Source organism: Phalangium opilio, unplaced genomic scaffold (assembly GCF_054372755.1).
Source record: "Phalangium opilio isolate 3A_F unplaced genomic scaffold, DU_Popi_V2 ptg000048l_1, whole genome shotgun sequence".
Classification (NCBI taxonomy): Eukaryota; Metazoa; Arthropoda; class Arachnida; order Opiliones; family Phalangiidae; genus Phalangium; species Phalangium opilio.
Window position 1 is genome coordinate 5572116 of NW_028324170.1, and position 16292 is coordinate 5588407.

The following is a 16292-nucleotide window of genomic DNA, read 5'->3' on the forward strand; positions in this document are numbered from 1 at the left end:
TATTATCAGGAGTTCATAATAACCCCCCTTTTATTATTAAATTATTATTAAATACTGCCATTTTGTGGGTTTTGCGATGGAGCAAATGATTTAAGCTATAAAGTATACCAGCATTATAATAAATGTACAGAAAAAATTGAGTGTTTCTAATCATGAAATTAACTTTAGATAACTTTCGGGTTCATGATGATCATCGGCTGGATGGGCTACCTTTTATCGTCACACTTTGCTTTGCTTTTCATCTCGCAAACAGACGCATCGGCCATCTTAACGCTTAACGCCATCATCGTTAGCCTGACATCACCGATAGTAACAAAAAAGAAACTACAAAAATGGACACTGTTCGCCGCTATTCTAGGTGTCGCGGGAGTCTTTATTATGAGTGAACCGACTTTCATCTTCAACGATGGTATCGCGGTCAATTACAAAGGCATCCTAATAGCCCTAATTGGAACGTTTTCGTTAGTCTTAGCTTGTTTCGCGTCAAAGAAAATTGACGTCTCAAATCTGTGCCTATTGAACTACATTCTGTACGTATCGATGGCGGTATTTGGCATTTTTCAGGTGTTAGGATTGAACAAAGATGGAGAATTTAAACTCGACTGTAAAGTGTCCCTATTTTTGTTAACTTTTTCGGGAGTGCTTACTTCAGTGAGTTCCCTGTTTTATAGTTTAGCGTATCAAGCCGGGGATTCCGGCATTCAAGCCCTGATGAGCATTTCTCTGATTCCGTTCTCGTTTGCGTTTGAAGTTTTTTTGAACGGATTTGAACCGACAAAGTACACGCTGATTGGAGGAGGGATTCTTATCCTGGGATTGACTTCGCGCTTTTTCTCTACATTTCGTTGCAAAATTTCTGCTGAAGAAAGCGCAGAAAGTATAAATAGTAACGAAATGCAGGGAAATTATCGCACCTTTGCAAGTATTTATTTTATGCGTCCTTAGCAATTATTGTAAACGTAAAACTGAACATTTGCGGCTTGCAAAACATTTATCATACCGTTTCGTCTAGGTGACATATGATCCTGGGACAATTTAGTCTCGTGATTTATCCTCGGATTTATCTGTCTCCGAACAGTTTAACTCGGTTTTCTTAACATAATGTGTTAATAAACAATATTGCAAAAAAGTTCAGATCTTTGAGTGTGACGCGTTTAAATTTTCTAAGCCTAATAAAACTTTTAAGCTCCACATGATCTTTCACATATTTCAGAAAGTTCAAGTACTAGCTTGAGGCCCCAGATATTACTATTATAACGTTAAGTAAATTTATTGAAGTAAGGATTAAGGGTTATAATTTTTGTTAGGGCATCAAGGGGCTATTCACTCTCCTTTTCTGTACTTCTTTTTAATCTATAAATGTAAAATTTCCTGACTGACTGAACATCGTAACCCGCAACGTTTTACAAAGGAGGGTGACAAAGTAAAGAGTTTTACAGTCCGTCCCATCTTGGAAAATGGCAGCGAGGAATACAAAATGCTTGTCTTAATTGCTGTTCGTTTGAGTAGATTTAACGGAAATTCTATAGACGGGCTGTATATGTTCCATATAAACACGCGGCCATTTTACGTGTCATAAAACATTTATTAAGAGAGCTTACAAAAGAAAAAAATAATAATATCGAAATCAGAAAAGAAAAAAATAATAATATCGAAATCAGAAAAGAAAAAAAATAATAATATCGAAATCAGAAAAGAAAAAAAATATAAATCTAAAAAAAAAAAACTTTAATGAAGACGAATTTTCCACTTCAGTGTTTTTATGAAAACTGAAATCTTTTTCCACCGCCAGCTGCATTTCTAGGAACATATACACGCTCGGAATAACGGGCTACTTCCATGGCCAAGGCTTGCTCGTGTCTTTGCGCAATATCCTTGAAAATATTTCCGAATTTCGGCAGATCGTAAAGCATGTTGACGTGGACGTCAATTTCCTGGGCCGTGACATCCTTACGTTCCCTTTCGAGGCGGCTAACCTCTCTGGCGTAACCGTTTACGGCCTTTTCAAGTTCCTGCGAGAAAGTAGCACTTTCACAGTCAGTGCCCAAAGCTTGTCTCTTGGATCTTTCGCGATCAATAAGGGACCGAAGATAATTCATTATGAAATCCGACTGTTGCGTCAAGGAATTCTGGGCAATAAAGTGAGTGAACATAGCGCTGGCTTTCAGGACGTAATCCAATTCACTCGTGTAACATTTTCTGTCCTCTTCTAATTTGCGTTTTATTTCTTCAGCTGCTTCTTGTCGAGTTTCCCAGTTTGAAAGGTTAGCGTTCGCGGTGCTATCCATTTTTTTAGAGTAGGTCTTCCGCATTTGATAGTACATGTGCATGTGGTGTTTCCATGAGCAGCCACACCTATATGTACAATTAGAATGACCAAAAACCTTACAATATTCCATTAGAACTAACACTTATCGTCGAACCTCTCCTAAACAGTCAAACAAACAAATGGATAGACAGACAGGGGCCCTCTAAAGACAGCCCTATACGCGTCCAGTGCCCCTAGAAGGTGTGGACCCCGGGGAAACTGACCGAATTCCCCCACCCTCTCGACGGCCCTGTCGCCAGAAACGCAATAATTTAAATTTCTTTTAAACATTCATTCGGGCGACCAGAGTAGACTAAAACGATTGTAGATTAAAAGACAAAAGGGTTTGTGGAGATGTATTGTCTATACATATACCTCACAGTTTTTGGAGACTTATTCTGTAAATTCTACAGAGGAAATGTCAACTACAAACCAAATTAAATGTCATTCTTACTTTTCACATATGCCGTCTTTGAAGATAGCGCAATGAAATAGCTGCTCGTTCCCCACAACATTATGGCTGGTACCGCTTAACAGGCAAGGGTTATGGCACACAGCAAAATTTTCCACGCCATTCGGATTGGTCGTCGTGCAACGTTCGGACCCGCATACTGTTCTCGGTTTATTAAAATGCTCAACTTCCGGGTCCACGACAGGTACGAATAGACACTTTCGAATCTTCTCAATCTTATTTTGACCAGCGATTAAATTCTGAATATGTTTATTGATATAATAAAGATTTTCGTTTATCATCATTATAATGTCGCCAAGAGGTTGGGTCAGCGAGACAATCAGACATCTGGCTCCATTGATCGATAACGTCTCTTTAACCGAGTGCGGTTTTAGTTGGGCGACTCTGTTCAGCAAACGTTCGCACTCCTTGGCGGATTTTTTCCAGCTGGTGGTATATTCCTTCAAGTCCTCTTGGGTGAATTTTACATTGTTATGGGAAGCGACCAGAAACCGGAAGGAATCATTGTCCATACAATAAATGGTTTCCTGGTTCAAGGGTATGTTTACATCCCTCAATTCCGATAGCAATTTTTTCAAAGGACGGAAAGTGTCTCCTGGTCGGTAAAAGGTGCTTTTCGAGTTGGTGAAAACAAAATTGATATTCTCGCTGGCACTTTTATGCAAGTGTTTCAGTAGTTCTTGGATGCAGAAACGGAAGAAAATGTTTAGCCGGGAATTGTTGGGTTTCATGAGAAGTAGAATTCCATGGATATTCGAGAAGTTGGAGATGAAACTCAATATGTTGACGAAGTTCTTCGCGTCTTGGTCAATGCCTTTGTTGTGAAAAAAATGATAAAAATGGTTGTTAAAATACAGAAATAAAGCGTGGTAAAAAATCTAAGCGGTATATCATTGAAACGTTGCATTAAAATCATACTATATAGGATGATACAAAAACTCCTCTTTGTTTTATTACTAAACTCCGCGTCACACTAAACTAGGGAAATCCTTTCTAAATTGCCAAGCATTACTAGAACGTTCTCCTATACGAGATATTACTTTTCGATGACATGTTAGTGAATTAAGGCTAAAGAGCACCGTATACTGACAGGAAATGCTTTCCAGTAACGAAACCGCCGCTAAATCACGGATAGGCAAAGAAAGATTCAAACGAAAAAAAAACAATACAAACCTTTAGTGTCCCCAATTCCGGGCGTATCAATCAGCTTCACCATCTTTTCTCCGCAAGGAAACGAGTAACATTTGCAAGTTTGAGTCTTGGACGCTCCTTCCTCCTCGGACTCGTTGACATCCGTTTCACCAAACTTGACGGTTATTTCGTCGTAGTTCTCATCCGAAAGTGTAAAAGACGAAGGTATCAATCCAATCAATTCTGAGCGTTCAGCTTCGTCCAAGGTATCGTACGTCAAGTAATTGGCGAAGGCGTTGATGAAGGTTGTCTTTCCTACGCCTGTCTCGCCGAGGATAAGAATATTCAACTCTTCCCGATTTCCGAGCTTCTCCAACATGGCCAAAACGTCATCCTCTCTAGGGAACTTAAAGAATTCTTCTCCGTGTGTCACGTGACTACACTTGAAGGTGAAAGAAAAGGCGGAAGCCCTGCCACAGTTGACGCAATAGATGTACTGATTCATTCCGTATCGCAACTCGGAATTGCAGACATCGCACATCCAGACGTTAACCCCATTTTGTTTGCACGATCCATAAAGATGCGAAGGACACATCATTTTCAGCACAGGAAAGTTGTCTATTTCTTCAGTCAATTCGTCGGTGTCTTCGTAATCTTGGTTCCGTTTCACGGTACAAATTATATTTGTATCGCTAACTTCATCTTCGGGAAGGTCTTCGCGGGGATTCTCATTTTGAAATTGTAAAAGATATTTGGTTTCTTCTGAAAGTTTTGGGCTCGTACTTTCGATAGGCTTACGACGACTTTCGTTTTCTGGCTTTTCTTTAATTTGCTTCTTTGTGTTTTTACTTTGGGAATTCCTTCGTTTATTTTTGGCTTTTTTATTTAATGCCTTCACTTTTTCTTCGATCTTGGTTTTCTTTCGACTTGGTTCGGTGTTACTTGTACTTGGCTCAAAACATTCATTCGTCGGGTGCTGTATATCTTCTGGCGTGTCGGTTGAGTTTTGGAGGCTGGAAATATTAGAGTCGGTGTTAGATGATATTTTATCTGGTTCCATTCGTCCTTCTTTATTGGGTTTGGACGATATGTCGCCGTGGGATACACCTTCAATTACGGAATTGTCTTCAGCCGAACTTTGATTTGAATCATCATCAGAACTGCTTGGTTTGTTAAATTCGTCTACTTGCGACTCTAAACTTGTATCCTGGTCTCCATCGTTTATCGACATTCGCGTTTTTTCAATTTCGCATTCGTTGGCTTTTGAGTTTTGTTTTGCAGCACCTGCGCAATCAATTATAGGAGGTCGACCTCTACCTCTCCCTCGACCCCTACCCATGGGAGCGATTTTCCTTGATTCATTTTCGTACTCGTTGGTTTTGGGGTTATATTTAAAGGTTTCGTTGGGATCTTCAATGGGGGTTTGAACATCGCTAGAATGGTCGTTGTCCTTAGACAAGATTTTAATACGCTCCTTTTGAATTATTTGACTCCTGGTTTCTTGAACTTCAGACGAGAATAAGTCCGACCAATTCGTACTTTTTGACGCGAGTAAGTTTGAAGTAATACCGCCTCTGCCTAATCCACTGGATATATTAGGACATCCATATCGCGTAGACTGGTTCTGCATCCGATTAAAAGTGTGGTAATCTTTCGAGGAGGCCATTGCTAAACGCTGTCCCTCTTCCCTTGAAATGCTGCTCGTTTCGTCATCACAACTCTGAGCATTATTACCAGAGGATGGGTCGGAATCATCTGACCACCGAACGTCATACACCAAGCAACCGACGCTATGGACAGCTTTTGATGGGCGACTTAAACTTCCCCCAAAGACTTTCAAATTGTGTCTGAGTTCATCTTCAGTCAATTCCGCATTGCCAAATGCTTCACTTAACACTATGATGGGCTTCCTGTTTCCGGCTTCACTGGAGGCGGTTTTTTGAGAGTCTGGCTGCAAATTTACAAGATTGGTTCTGCTCCTCACTTGATCTCTAGCTTCGTTGTTGGTGGCATACGAACTTTCAGTTAGTGGAGGAGTGTATTTCTCTTGAACAGAAGTCACCGTTAGATCATTTCCTAATGCTTGGGCGTGAGTGATTTGCTTTGAAGCCGTGTTTTCTATCTTCTTTTGGAAATCATCTGTTTGGACGTCAGTATCGTGCTCGGCTTCTTGATGTGGGTTCGCCAATGATTCAGCCATATTTTTCAATAATATGCAATAGGGCGATTCAGCACAGTTATTCGATTTTTCTTCGCCACAATAATAATGAGAGACGTAAGCGCTTGCAGGATTGGAGAACCAAATTCTCCCCACAAACCTATTTACAAGTCCTGGACTTTCATGTTCCATAAGGTAGAAATCATATTTCTGAGTGGAATTTTTCAAGGCGTTTATGAAAAACTCGTAATTTTTAAACCAAATTGACGATTTAAATAAGCCCTTTTCCTTGGGGTAGTAATGGAATACCAAAATTTCGTAAGAACTGTCGACTTTCTCCTGGAGCTCGGATTGTGGGTGGATGATGCCACAGCCTCTTGCTTTCATTTCGGCAATTACCGCGTGAGCCGCAACACTGTTTTCAAACTTGGACAGATCCTTCATTATTTTTGATTCGTTTATCAAATACTGTGAGAAGATCATGTATACAGTTGAGTTTATGGAACGATTTTTTTCTATGGTTGTACGAAACCTCGATGTTTGTTTCTCCAAATCTGATTCAATTTGTTCTCTGATTTTCTGGATATCACGCAGTTCTGGACGAGTAATGCTCTCTTGATTATCACGAACATCATTGTAGAAGTCCGTGAAGGCGCATTTGGCGTTATTTATGCCTTGAAAATGGTCCTCAATTTCCTTGAAATTATCCTTGCCAATTTCAGTATATCCCGCACTAAATGAATGCCCAAATCCATCAACTTTGTCTACTTTTATCATGATTGGTCGGTCCTTTTTGGCTGAAATGCCTTTAAGCCATTCCGGGAACGAGTCGCAAAAAATATCCCAATCTTCGTAAGTTTGTTTAACATAGCCATGAACTTCCGTTTTTAGATCAAAGTGACGATACTTTCGAAAAATATCTCTTAAGGCATCAGGGTTGGTAAAATTATCCTTGGCTTCCGAAATAAAATCCTTAAGCTCGGTTTTAACTACTTCAGTTTCGAATGATGACAAAACTCGACGATGAAATGTCAGGATTAACTGATACCCACGCGTTATTCCGCTCACTATATGGGTAGCCTTATTCAAATTTCTACTTCCTCTCGCTGCCTCTAAAGCTCGCGAAGTATCCAAATCTTCCGAAGTTGTGTATATTGTGTGGATTAAAGTTCCAGTAACAATTCTGTGGGATTTTTTCTTCCACTTGATTAACTCATCATAGTTGTTTTTAAGTTTTTCGTGAACTCCAAACATCAGTCCGAGTTTTTGGTCCAAAGGGATGTTTAGTCCATCGAGTCTTAGAGAAAATGAATCTTCGATTGAAAACGTACTGCTGGTGGTTTTCATGTCTGGGCAATTTCGCACGAATCCCTTAGTCTTTAGCCAGTCTCCAGGCAACGAGGTGTCCAGTAATCGATCGTTTATGATATCGTAGTGTTGACCCAAGGAAGCCGGTCGTCCAAGAGCGGCTCTTTCCGAGGATGTTAGCTTTCCTCTTGCCGCCATATTAATTATGTTCTGAAATTTTGAATTAAGTACACGTTACCTTCGTGCATCACGACTAAACAAATGATTCTTTATTTCTTCAAAATATATCGTAAATTCGTAAAGCTTAACTGAGTCTGCACACCCTTTTGTTTAAAAAATTTGACCGCACGAAGTACATGTTGATTTGTAATAGCATAGCGAAAGAAAAACTTGACAAATATAACATATTTTTTAATAAGAGGCTAAACGGTTTATAATCTTATATTCTAGAGCATACGCTATTCGGAACTGCAAGGGTCAAAGAGAGATTGTGAGGGAAAGGCATCAGCCTATTTACAATAATGAAAGATGAAATTTCGCAGACACGTTCGCCCCAGTGGTGGCCTAGCAGTCTTTGGAGAAAAATGTCGTATGACAGACCACAATCTCAGTAGCGATTCCAGCGGAAGAATCGTCGAACATCGTCAGGAGTGTGGCGTACTCCTGAGCGACAAAGTTTGAGGGAATATGACGCATCGGCCTTCCAACCCTATAGGTGCCGACTTTCCCCGTGTCCACCGGAGATAACTTGACCCCAACTTCTAACTAACTAGTAAACCTTAACTACGTCCCTAATTAATCGCATCCCCAAACATACTTCCTCTCTCCCCCTCCGAAAAAAAACCCCGTAGAAATGAATAAGAACATATTAAAGCTTTATTAATGCTCTATAGAGAAACATAACAGAGTTTTACAAAGTTTATAAAAATAGCAAAGATGAATTGTCAAATCTAAAACAACTGAAAAAGAGATATTCGAAAATAAGGTGAAAAATGTCTCCAGGAAGGTTGGACAGAGTCTACAACCACAACTTCTGAAGAGCATTGAAAGCCTTGCCCATAAATGACTCTTGGCCTCTTCGTCTACTCGAACCAGTCTGATTGTAGCGAGCTGGTTGATAGACGTGCTCAGAATAATTGGTGTGTTCCTTGGCACGGCCTTGCTCAAAGACGTCGACCATTTTCTTGATAGCATTTCCGTTGATTTCCAAAGCGTACAGCTCCTTGACGCTTTTATCGATATCATTTACAGTAACGGAGTGCAGCTGTCCGATGGTACCATCGGTGGAAGCTAAATTGATGCTGTCCTCCAGAACTCGAACCTCGGCTTCGTAGGATTGCTTCATTTTCGTCAGTTCATCGACCAACGCCTTTAAGATGGAAAATACATACGAACAACATAACATTAACCGCTAAGAGTACTACTTAAATTTTAAAACTTCGCTATTACCTTTCTTTCGGTATCTTGGAAGCTCTTTTGTTCTTCGACGGTTATCAAATATTCCAGGTAATCTTTGAGAGCGTCGTTATAAGGCGTTATGGCGTTATTTTTCAAGAAGCTGGCAAACTTGGCGCTGGTTCTCATGATTATCTTCTGCTCTTCTTGCAACTTTAAGCTTCTATTTTCCAAATCGTCGATAACCTTTTGCACGCTTTGTTGTCGCTTCTCTTTGTTGTCAATTTCATCCTGAACACTCGTGTCCAATTTCTCGGTGTAGATCTGCTTGTTCTCGTAGTAGATATGCATGTGTTTCTCATAATGACAGCCACACTGGCGACAGTTGTCATAACCGCCCATGGCGGCGCAACCCTTTAGCGCCGGGTTGTTCACGACTTCCGGTTTGACATTCGTAAGGTAGCAATGAGCGTGGCAAACTTGCTTGTAGTCAATTTTCTGAATCCCATCAATTGTGTGCAGTTCGTAGCATTCCGGGGCAGCGCATACGGTTCTTGGATAATTAAAGGCGACTGGTTCCAAGTCCACGACTGGTACGTAAAGATTCTTCTTCAATTGTACAATGTCATCACCAGCCCTTTGTATTTTAGCCTTCTGGTCTTGTACCATTGAAATGTTCAACTGAATATTTTGAGTTATATCTCCCAATGGCTTTGACAAAGCCACAATTAATCTTCTAGCTTCATTGAGGGATATGGTATCTCGAACTGAGTGTGGTTGCAACCCGGCGATATGTTTCATCAATCTCTCGCATTCCGATACGGATCTTTCCCAACTCGATGAAAAGTTCTTTCGATAATCTTCGTCAAATTGGACATCATTTTTCAAGGCCACAAGGAATCGATAAGCCTCGTTATCGAGACAGTAAATTCTCTTGTGATTCAAAGGAATTTCTACGAAAGGTTCTTTGTCTTTGATTTCTTTCAATAGCTTCTTGAGTGGAGGAAGAGTGTCTCCTGGACGGTAGAAAGTACTTCTGGCGTTGGTGAAAACGAAAACTATATTTTCGCTGGCGCTTTTGTGCAAATGGCAAAGAAGTTCTTGAATGCAGAATCGAAAGAAGATCGAGAGTCTGGAGTTGTTAGGCTTGAGCAACATAAGGATTCCGTGAATACTGGAGTAGTGCGAGATGAATTGCAGAATGTTATCGAAGTTCTTGGCATCTTGCTTGATACCCCTGGTATCTCCGATTCCAGGCGTATCGACGATTCTGACAATTCGGTTTATGGACGGAAAGCTGTAGCATTTGCAAGACTGCGTCTTACTGGCCCCAGTTTCTTCGGCCTCGTTTTCATCATGTCCCACTTGAATGGTCTTTTCTTCATAGTACTTATCGGTGACGGTAAAGGAAGAGGCAATTAGACTGATCAAATCAGAGGCCTCGGCTTCGGCCATAGTTTCGAATGTGAGATAATTCGCCATAGCGTTGATGAATGTTGATTTTCCAACTCCAGTTTCACCCAGTACTAAGATGTTCAATTCCTCCCTTGGTTTAAGTTCCTTCAAGCGTTTAAGGCATTCTTTGCGGTTGAATGTGTAGTAATCTCCTCTGTGAGTTTTGCTGTCGCATTTAAAGGAGCAACTGGTGACTGGACCCAAACCGCATCCGCAATAAAAACTTTCGTCGAAATCAAATTCCAGAAGTTTGACGCAATTTTCGCATGTCCAGACCTGAACTTCAGTGGCGTTACATTTTCCCTGTAACGTACCAGGACAGATTATTTTAGCCACGGCGCTGGTTATTGGCTTGATATTTTTATAATCTTCGTCAAAGTTTATGACCCATCGGCATGACGATGGAGTCGAAGATTCCGATTCCGAAGATGAACTTGATGAACTATCAACGTCATCAAATGGAATGGTAGTGGCGAAGCTTTGGTCTTCCTCATTAATCGACGATTGATTCGGCTTGCAAAATCCAACGAATTCGCCATTCTGATATCTTTCAATGACGCATGTGTTTGCTGAACTTGCTGTATCTTCATCATCAGTGTCAAATAATGAGTTGAAATTGTTGGTTTGCTCCTCCATTTTCTCAAAGACGATGAAGTTAATGGTAGCTTCATTTGTCATGGTAAATGATGCCAAATCTTTTGACTGAGACGCCTGAATTCTTTCTTTCACTTCCTTCATCAGGGTCAAGAAATAGCCGTAGTTCACGTCAAATTCACGTTTACGCTCCTTCCTAAACGTGCTGTCGAATTTGAGAACATAGACTTCATTGTAGGCTTGGATATTTTCGCAAAGTTTACGCTCTTGCTTTAGGTAGACGATTCCATTTAAAGATAACTCATTTAGCCATTTGAGAGCATTTGCTTCGGATGCGAATTGCTGTAGTATTGTATTAATTCTAATAACATTGAATTTGGACTCGACGAATGAAAACTCCATGTTGGGATCCTTCACACGGCGCTCCATTAACCACTTCTTGAAGTGATCTACCTTCTTGCGCGTGTCAATCGTAAGACCTTTACTGAAAGTAGCTATCCCCCTGAGAACACTGTCGGACATGACATGCCATCCGTGCTTGCTGACGAGGTTGTAGAACTCGTCGAAAATCCTCAAGTTGGTACGGAATCCAAAAAGTTTGAACAAGGCCACCTTGCAAACTGGGTAAAATTGCAATTTGGCTCCTTCATGGTCAATTAAGTTATGAAGCGGTAATAATAACAAGGTAATCGGTGTATCCGGCCCATTTCCAAGCTCTAAGTATTCCGAGGCTTCTTGGAAATACATTAGGGAATCTTTTAAAGAGATGTTTGAAATTTCTTTTTCCAGTTTCACGTCGCTGTATATAGTAGCTTTCAAGGATTCGATATCAGTCAGATTATTTTTAATGAAGTTGGCGGCATCGTCCTTTTCAACCGCTTCTTTGAACTGATCAATGACGTTTTCAAGTTCAAGCGCGTGCCTTTCACATTCTCTCTGAGACCAAACGCCATTGTAAGTGGCCACAACATCAGCTCCATAGATAATACCACAGACCAAATGAGTAGCACCATTGGTCAAGATTGTGGCTGAATTGTCATGGATTTTATCTATAAAAATAATTACATATTTCTCCCTTAAAAACACACAAAGCGTCAACTTATGTTAGGTAAGGCAATAAAGTACTATTTTTATTGGAACACGCCAAAAAGTTAAACCTATTGAAAAAGAGCAAGTCAAACAAAGAACGGTATCTTCTTGAGAAAGGGAGGCAAAGAATAACTCGTACATTTGACACGTTTGCGAAAAATGTATGATGAGAAGTTAGCAAGCAACATGGCGCAAGATACCTAGTTAGAAGCCGAGGTATGTTTATAATTACTCTGCAAGAGAAATTTGTCTATCGCAGTGCGCAAGATAGTGCTCTATATGGTCTTTGAAGGGGAATTACGAAAATCTGCAACTACCTCCCTTCGCTATGTAGTTCTTAATTATAGTTGAATTTTTACCTTTCAACTTGGGGTCGGATAACTTCAAGTGGCGAGTTTCAGTACGAACGCTGTATTTCACGTAAGCATTGAACGTATTAGGTTTGACATCTTCGTGAAGTACAGCCGCGGATCCGGTTGCAACTTGCAAACCAGCCATGATACTCGCTTGCTGATCAGGTGGCAAGTTGAAAAATTCGTAGATGTTAAATTGCGGATGATCACGGGCGTAGAGCAAGTGGCATTTCTTGGCGTTTTCAAATCCGGTAACGGTGACACCAGGCCAACTTTCCTCATCGTAAATACAGGTTTCCAGAAGACTTTCAGATCTGGCATCGTATAGTTGTCCAATATTCGCATCACGTCCCAAAGCCAACCGACTATTCACTTTTAGTGACATGCTTATTTTTACGTAGTAGCCTGAAAATAAACGGGTTGAAGTTATACTGCCTAGCTTAGACCCACAAATATTTATTTACAAAAGTTTATCGTGTCTACGCACCTATAAATACGGAAACGTATCGTTCCCTTAGTTTGACGCTCAGTCAGACCACGCCCAGAGATACTTCTCGCTAAGAAGCGACAAATATGTCTCGTGGGTTTTTTTGTTTTAATCTTTCGCGTCCGATATTTTGAAAGCGCTTAAGTGAAAGAAAACCGGATGAGACGTTCCACGCAGAACAGCCTCAGATAGGTACTTAAGAGGTTTCACGCGTTTATGATATATGCTTATAGAGTGAGTGGGTACCATCGTATAGTAACATAATTTTGGCAACTTTTCTGACTGACTGAGTTTCAGATTAGTCAAACAAATATTTTTTTCAGTTATGATGAACGAAACTCATTATGTATGTACTCTGCGAAAACTATGTAACTTTCGAGATTGTGAAGTTTTATACGCGAGTCACTCTGAGATAAACTAATAGTATCTAACTTACATAACAAAATTAAACTATTAACTTGTGGTAGAAGAAAATATTCAGGTGTTTGTAAGACCGATTTATAAACGATAACAGATGGCAATAACCAATAACATTTTCAGTTCACTGACACACTATATGAAGGGCGCTTCAAAAAGGAGCGTGGGTTCTTTGAGCGAGTTTGAGTCGAAAATGTTCTATAACATTTTGACGTCCGGGCCACCGTAATAAAGTTATGATCGAAGTGTTTTATCGATGGCCCCTTAAGTAATTTATGGATTTTAACGAAGTTCTCTTAATGATATCGGTTACCAGTTTTTACCCAATTTATCTTCATTGCGCTGTGAGATTTATGGGTTTTAGCTTATTTCTATAAATGACGTGTGAGATTTACCAGTTTTTATTGACTCAAGAGATTTAGGTTTTCTTCAAAACATGTGAGATTTATGTGTTTTTAGCCAAGTTCTATTTAAATGAAAACTGGCACGTATTTATAATAAAGGGCAAATCCTTCATTCTAAGCTCGGGCCAGTTTATGATAAATTTTACTTCAAAACCTGGTTCATTTAAGGCTAGTTTGTAATTAGCATCGTAATGTGAACTCTTCAAAAGAAAATAACAGTGGCAACAAGGACATAATAGGTAGATGAGAACTATCTCCGCAGAGAAAGGTTCTATAATGGAAAGGGAAATCCCGGGGATTATGTTATAGAAAGGTTAAGGAAACTGTTAACCATTCTCGCCTACTTTTGCGAATATGCCTCTCTTTATGTCCCTTGTGGCAGTTTAAACATCTAAAGGTTGCTTAACATCTCCATTTCTAGTTCATGGGAACTGATAAGTATCACAGGGGGAGGTAACAAGTGTTTGGAAATCAATTTGTCAAACCGGTGGTCCGAAGAAAGTGTGTGAATAGAATACTTTCACCCCATTTACTTTACTTTTCAATTTCTGATAAACATCTCTAAGGAGTGGTATACCCATTTGACATAGTGCAAACAGAGTCCTTCCCTAGACCTTGGCCCTAGGTGTGGCCTGTCAAAATGTTTCTCAATTCTACAACTACTCAGACCACCCGTAAAAATAATAGAGAGTTTAAGCATCCCCTAAACGCGTACGTGTAGCTACCTTCCACAGTGCATTAGACCAATGCATTGTCAAAGGTGGCTACACGTACGCGTATAGAGGATGCTTAAACTCTCTAATATATATTTACTTCCTAACATTTTAGCTTTATGATTAACCCCTGCCCCTAGTTATCATTTAAAATTCAAAGTTGTAAATAATTATTAAAAAAAAAAAAAAAAAGACAACATGTTCTTTGTTTAAAGTCCCTTAAATAACCCTTAGACGCTTGGTAGCTTAGCCAATATTCTATATTATGTTAGTAAATAAATTAATTTTATTGTTTATAACCTGATAAAGTTTACCGAAGCTGTAAGACAAAGCCATCGAAATATATATATAAATCTCACTCGACAATTTTTGGCGTTAAAAAGGCTTAAATGAAACTAAAACTAAATGTTACATTGTACAAGCCCACCGCTTTGTTCCATGAATCCGTTTCTAGTAGTTCAAATATGATATTCAAAAGTTTTAAAATTAGTTGATGAAATCCTGGATTAAATTCACAATAACGCGAACTAAAACTTATAGACACGGGATCAATTTTGACTAAGGCCTAATCCGATATTTATTTGAGCGGGAAAAAATCACGTATCATGGCGCGCTTCGCTCCTGCCTTCTGCCAGAACACGTCTGTGCGTGATTTTGTGACTTTACTAAACAAAGCCTTAGCGTACAAGTACAATGGCTCCTTGTTGACAATCTGAATCTCACACAAAGTGACACAAAAGAATCTACCATGCAGTAGGCCTATGACAAATAAACTCGCGATTGGATTTTGAGACAAATAAGTTTTAACAGTAGCCCAAATATTTTTCAATAAGTTCGAAACTTCGAATATTTCTAATAGCCAGAAGTCTAGTTTTAACCAACCGAGAATTTCGACCAATTACATTAAAATTAAAACAAATTTTTCCAATTTTTTTTTACAATAATACTAGTCATACCATAAAACACGAGTGGCTAAAAGTGCGCCTCTTTATAGGGTAGGAATTACATAACAATATAGTGGAAAAAGTTTACAAAGAACAAAGTAATTACAAATAATTTGGTAAAGCAGCAATATTTTGTGGTTAAAACATACCCAATTTAGTAATATTTTGGAAAAGGGGGAACTTGTAACAGTTGATAAACTTTGGTAATAACCAAAACAGGTGCACATTTAGCCGCTCATCATACATGCAATGGCGCCAACAAAACGAAACCAAAACTAAAGTGGCATTAGCCAAAGCCTACCTGTTCCTTCAGTGATTTCTTGTTCCAAAAACTATCTTCGCAGATAATATTCGAATCCAATCCGTGAAACACTACAACTTAATTTCACACAAAAACTAAAATCAATCACTATTTAATATAACGAACTTCGAAATTCTTAGAGCGATTTCTTTGCGCGTCCGAGTCAATCCTAGTCTACTACTGGCTAGTGGCAACTGGCAACTGCTGAACTTCTTTCTTAAGTGCTGAATTCTGATTGGCGTACGGTTTGTCCGGTGAGCATGCGGTGACTGCGCTTCGCACGTGTACTGGCCGTGATGGGGCTCACTCATAGATATAGAAAAACGTATCTACCCTTTTAAAATATCTATGGGCTCACTAGCAAACAGGAACGTAAATAAGCCTATATAAGTGACTATACTAAAGTAGAGTATGCACTTACGTTGTCTAAAACATTGACAGTCCATAAATAATCCAAGTTGGACATTGTTTAAAATGGCTCTCTAAACTGCTCTCCTACTTTTCTAAAACCTTATGAATTGAACATATTAGAAATTTATAGAACACTCTTCAATGTTTATTTCCAACCAGGTGTCCATAGTTAATGTATTTATTATTTGATTAAAATAAACTTAATATATAAAGACAGATAATTATATTAACTACATTTTTATGAAACAATGTCTAATCAAAGATGATTTCGAACAAAAAATGGCTACTTATTATTGACAAATATGTACCGATCTAAAACTTCTTTTGATACGTATTTAAATTATTTCAATCT

General features: G+C 39.3%; 1 protein-coding gene across 3 annotated transcripts; it reads right to left on the minus strand.

Moving 5' to 3' along the window:
* Window positions 1-1564: 1564 nt before the first annotated feature.
* Window positions 1565-16198, minus strand: LOC149673965 (uncharacterized). 3 transcript variants are annotated; one of them, XM_089839770.1, is made up of 5 exons: window positions 15951-16160; window positions 15530-15886; window positions 3954-7587; window positions 2763-3594; window positions 1565-2355 (listed from the first exon to the last, which is right to left on the minus strand). In XM_089839770.1, exons 3-5 carry the CDS (start codon window positions 7573-7575, stop codon window positions 1761-1763), a joined length of 5049 nt encoding a protein of 1682 aa, XP_089695896.1. In that variant the 5' UTR covers window positions 7576-7587; window positions 15530-15886; window positions 15951-16160; the 3' UTR covers window positions 1565-1760. The 3 variants fall into 3 exon arrangements, with proteins under 3 accessions (XP_089695896.1, XP_089695897.1, XP_089695899.1); XM_089839771.1 differs by lacking the exons at window positions 1565-2355; window positions 2763-3594; window positions 3954-7587 and adding exons at window positions 8232-8746; window positions 8827-11870; window positions 12270-12668 and having other exon boundaries at window positions 15530-16198; XM_089839773.1 differs by lacking the exons at window positions 1565-2355; window positions 2763-3594; window positions 3954-7587; window positions 15530-15886; window positions 15951-16160 and adding exons at window positions 8232-8746; window positions 8827-11870; window positions 12270-12668; window positions 12751-14258.
* Between the last annotated feature and the right edge of the window lie 94 nt (window positions 16199-16292).

What these genes read in the sequence shown, in the direction of transcription:
- LOC149673965 (XM_089839770.1), bottom strand. Translation starts at nt 7,575, where the DNA reads ATGGCGGCAAGAGGAAAGCTAACATCCTCGGAAAGAGCCGCTCTTGGA. An exon ending in CGGAATTGGGGACACTAAAG is followed by an intron (nt 3,595 to 3,953) that starts GTTTGTATTGTT and finishes TTCACAACAAAG; the next exon opens with GCATTGACCAAGACGCGAAG. An exon ending in AAAGACGGCATATGTGAAAA is followed by an intron (nt 2,356 to 2,762) that starts GTAAGAATGACA and finishes TTGTACATATAG; the next exon opens with GTGTGGCTGCTCATGGAAAC.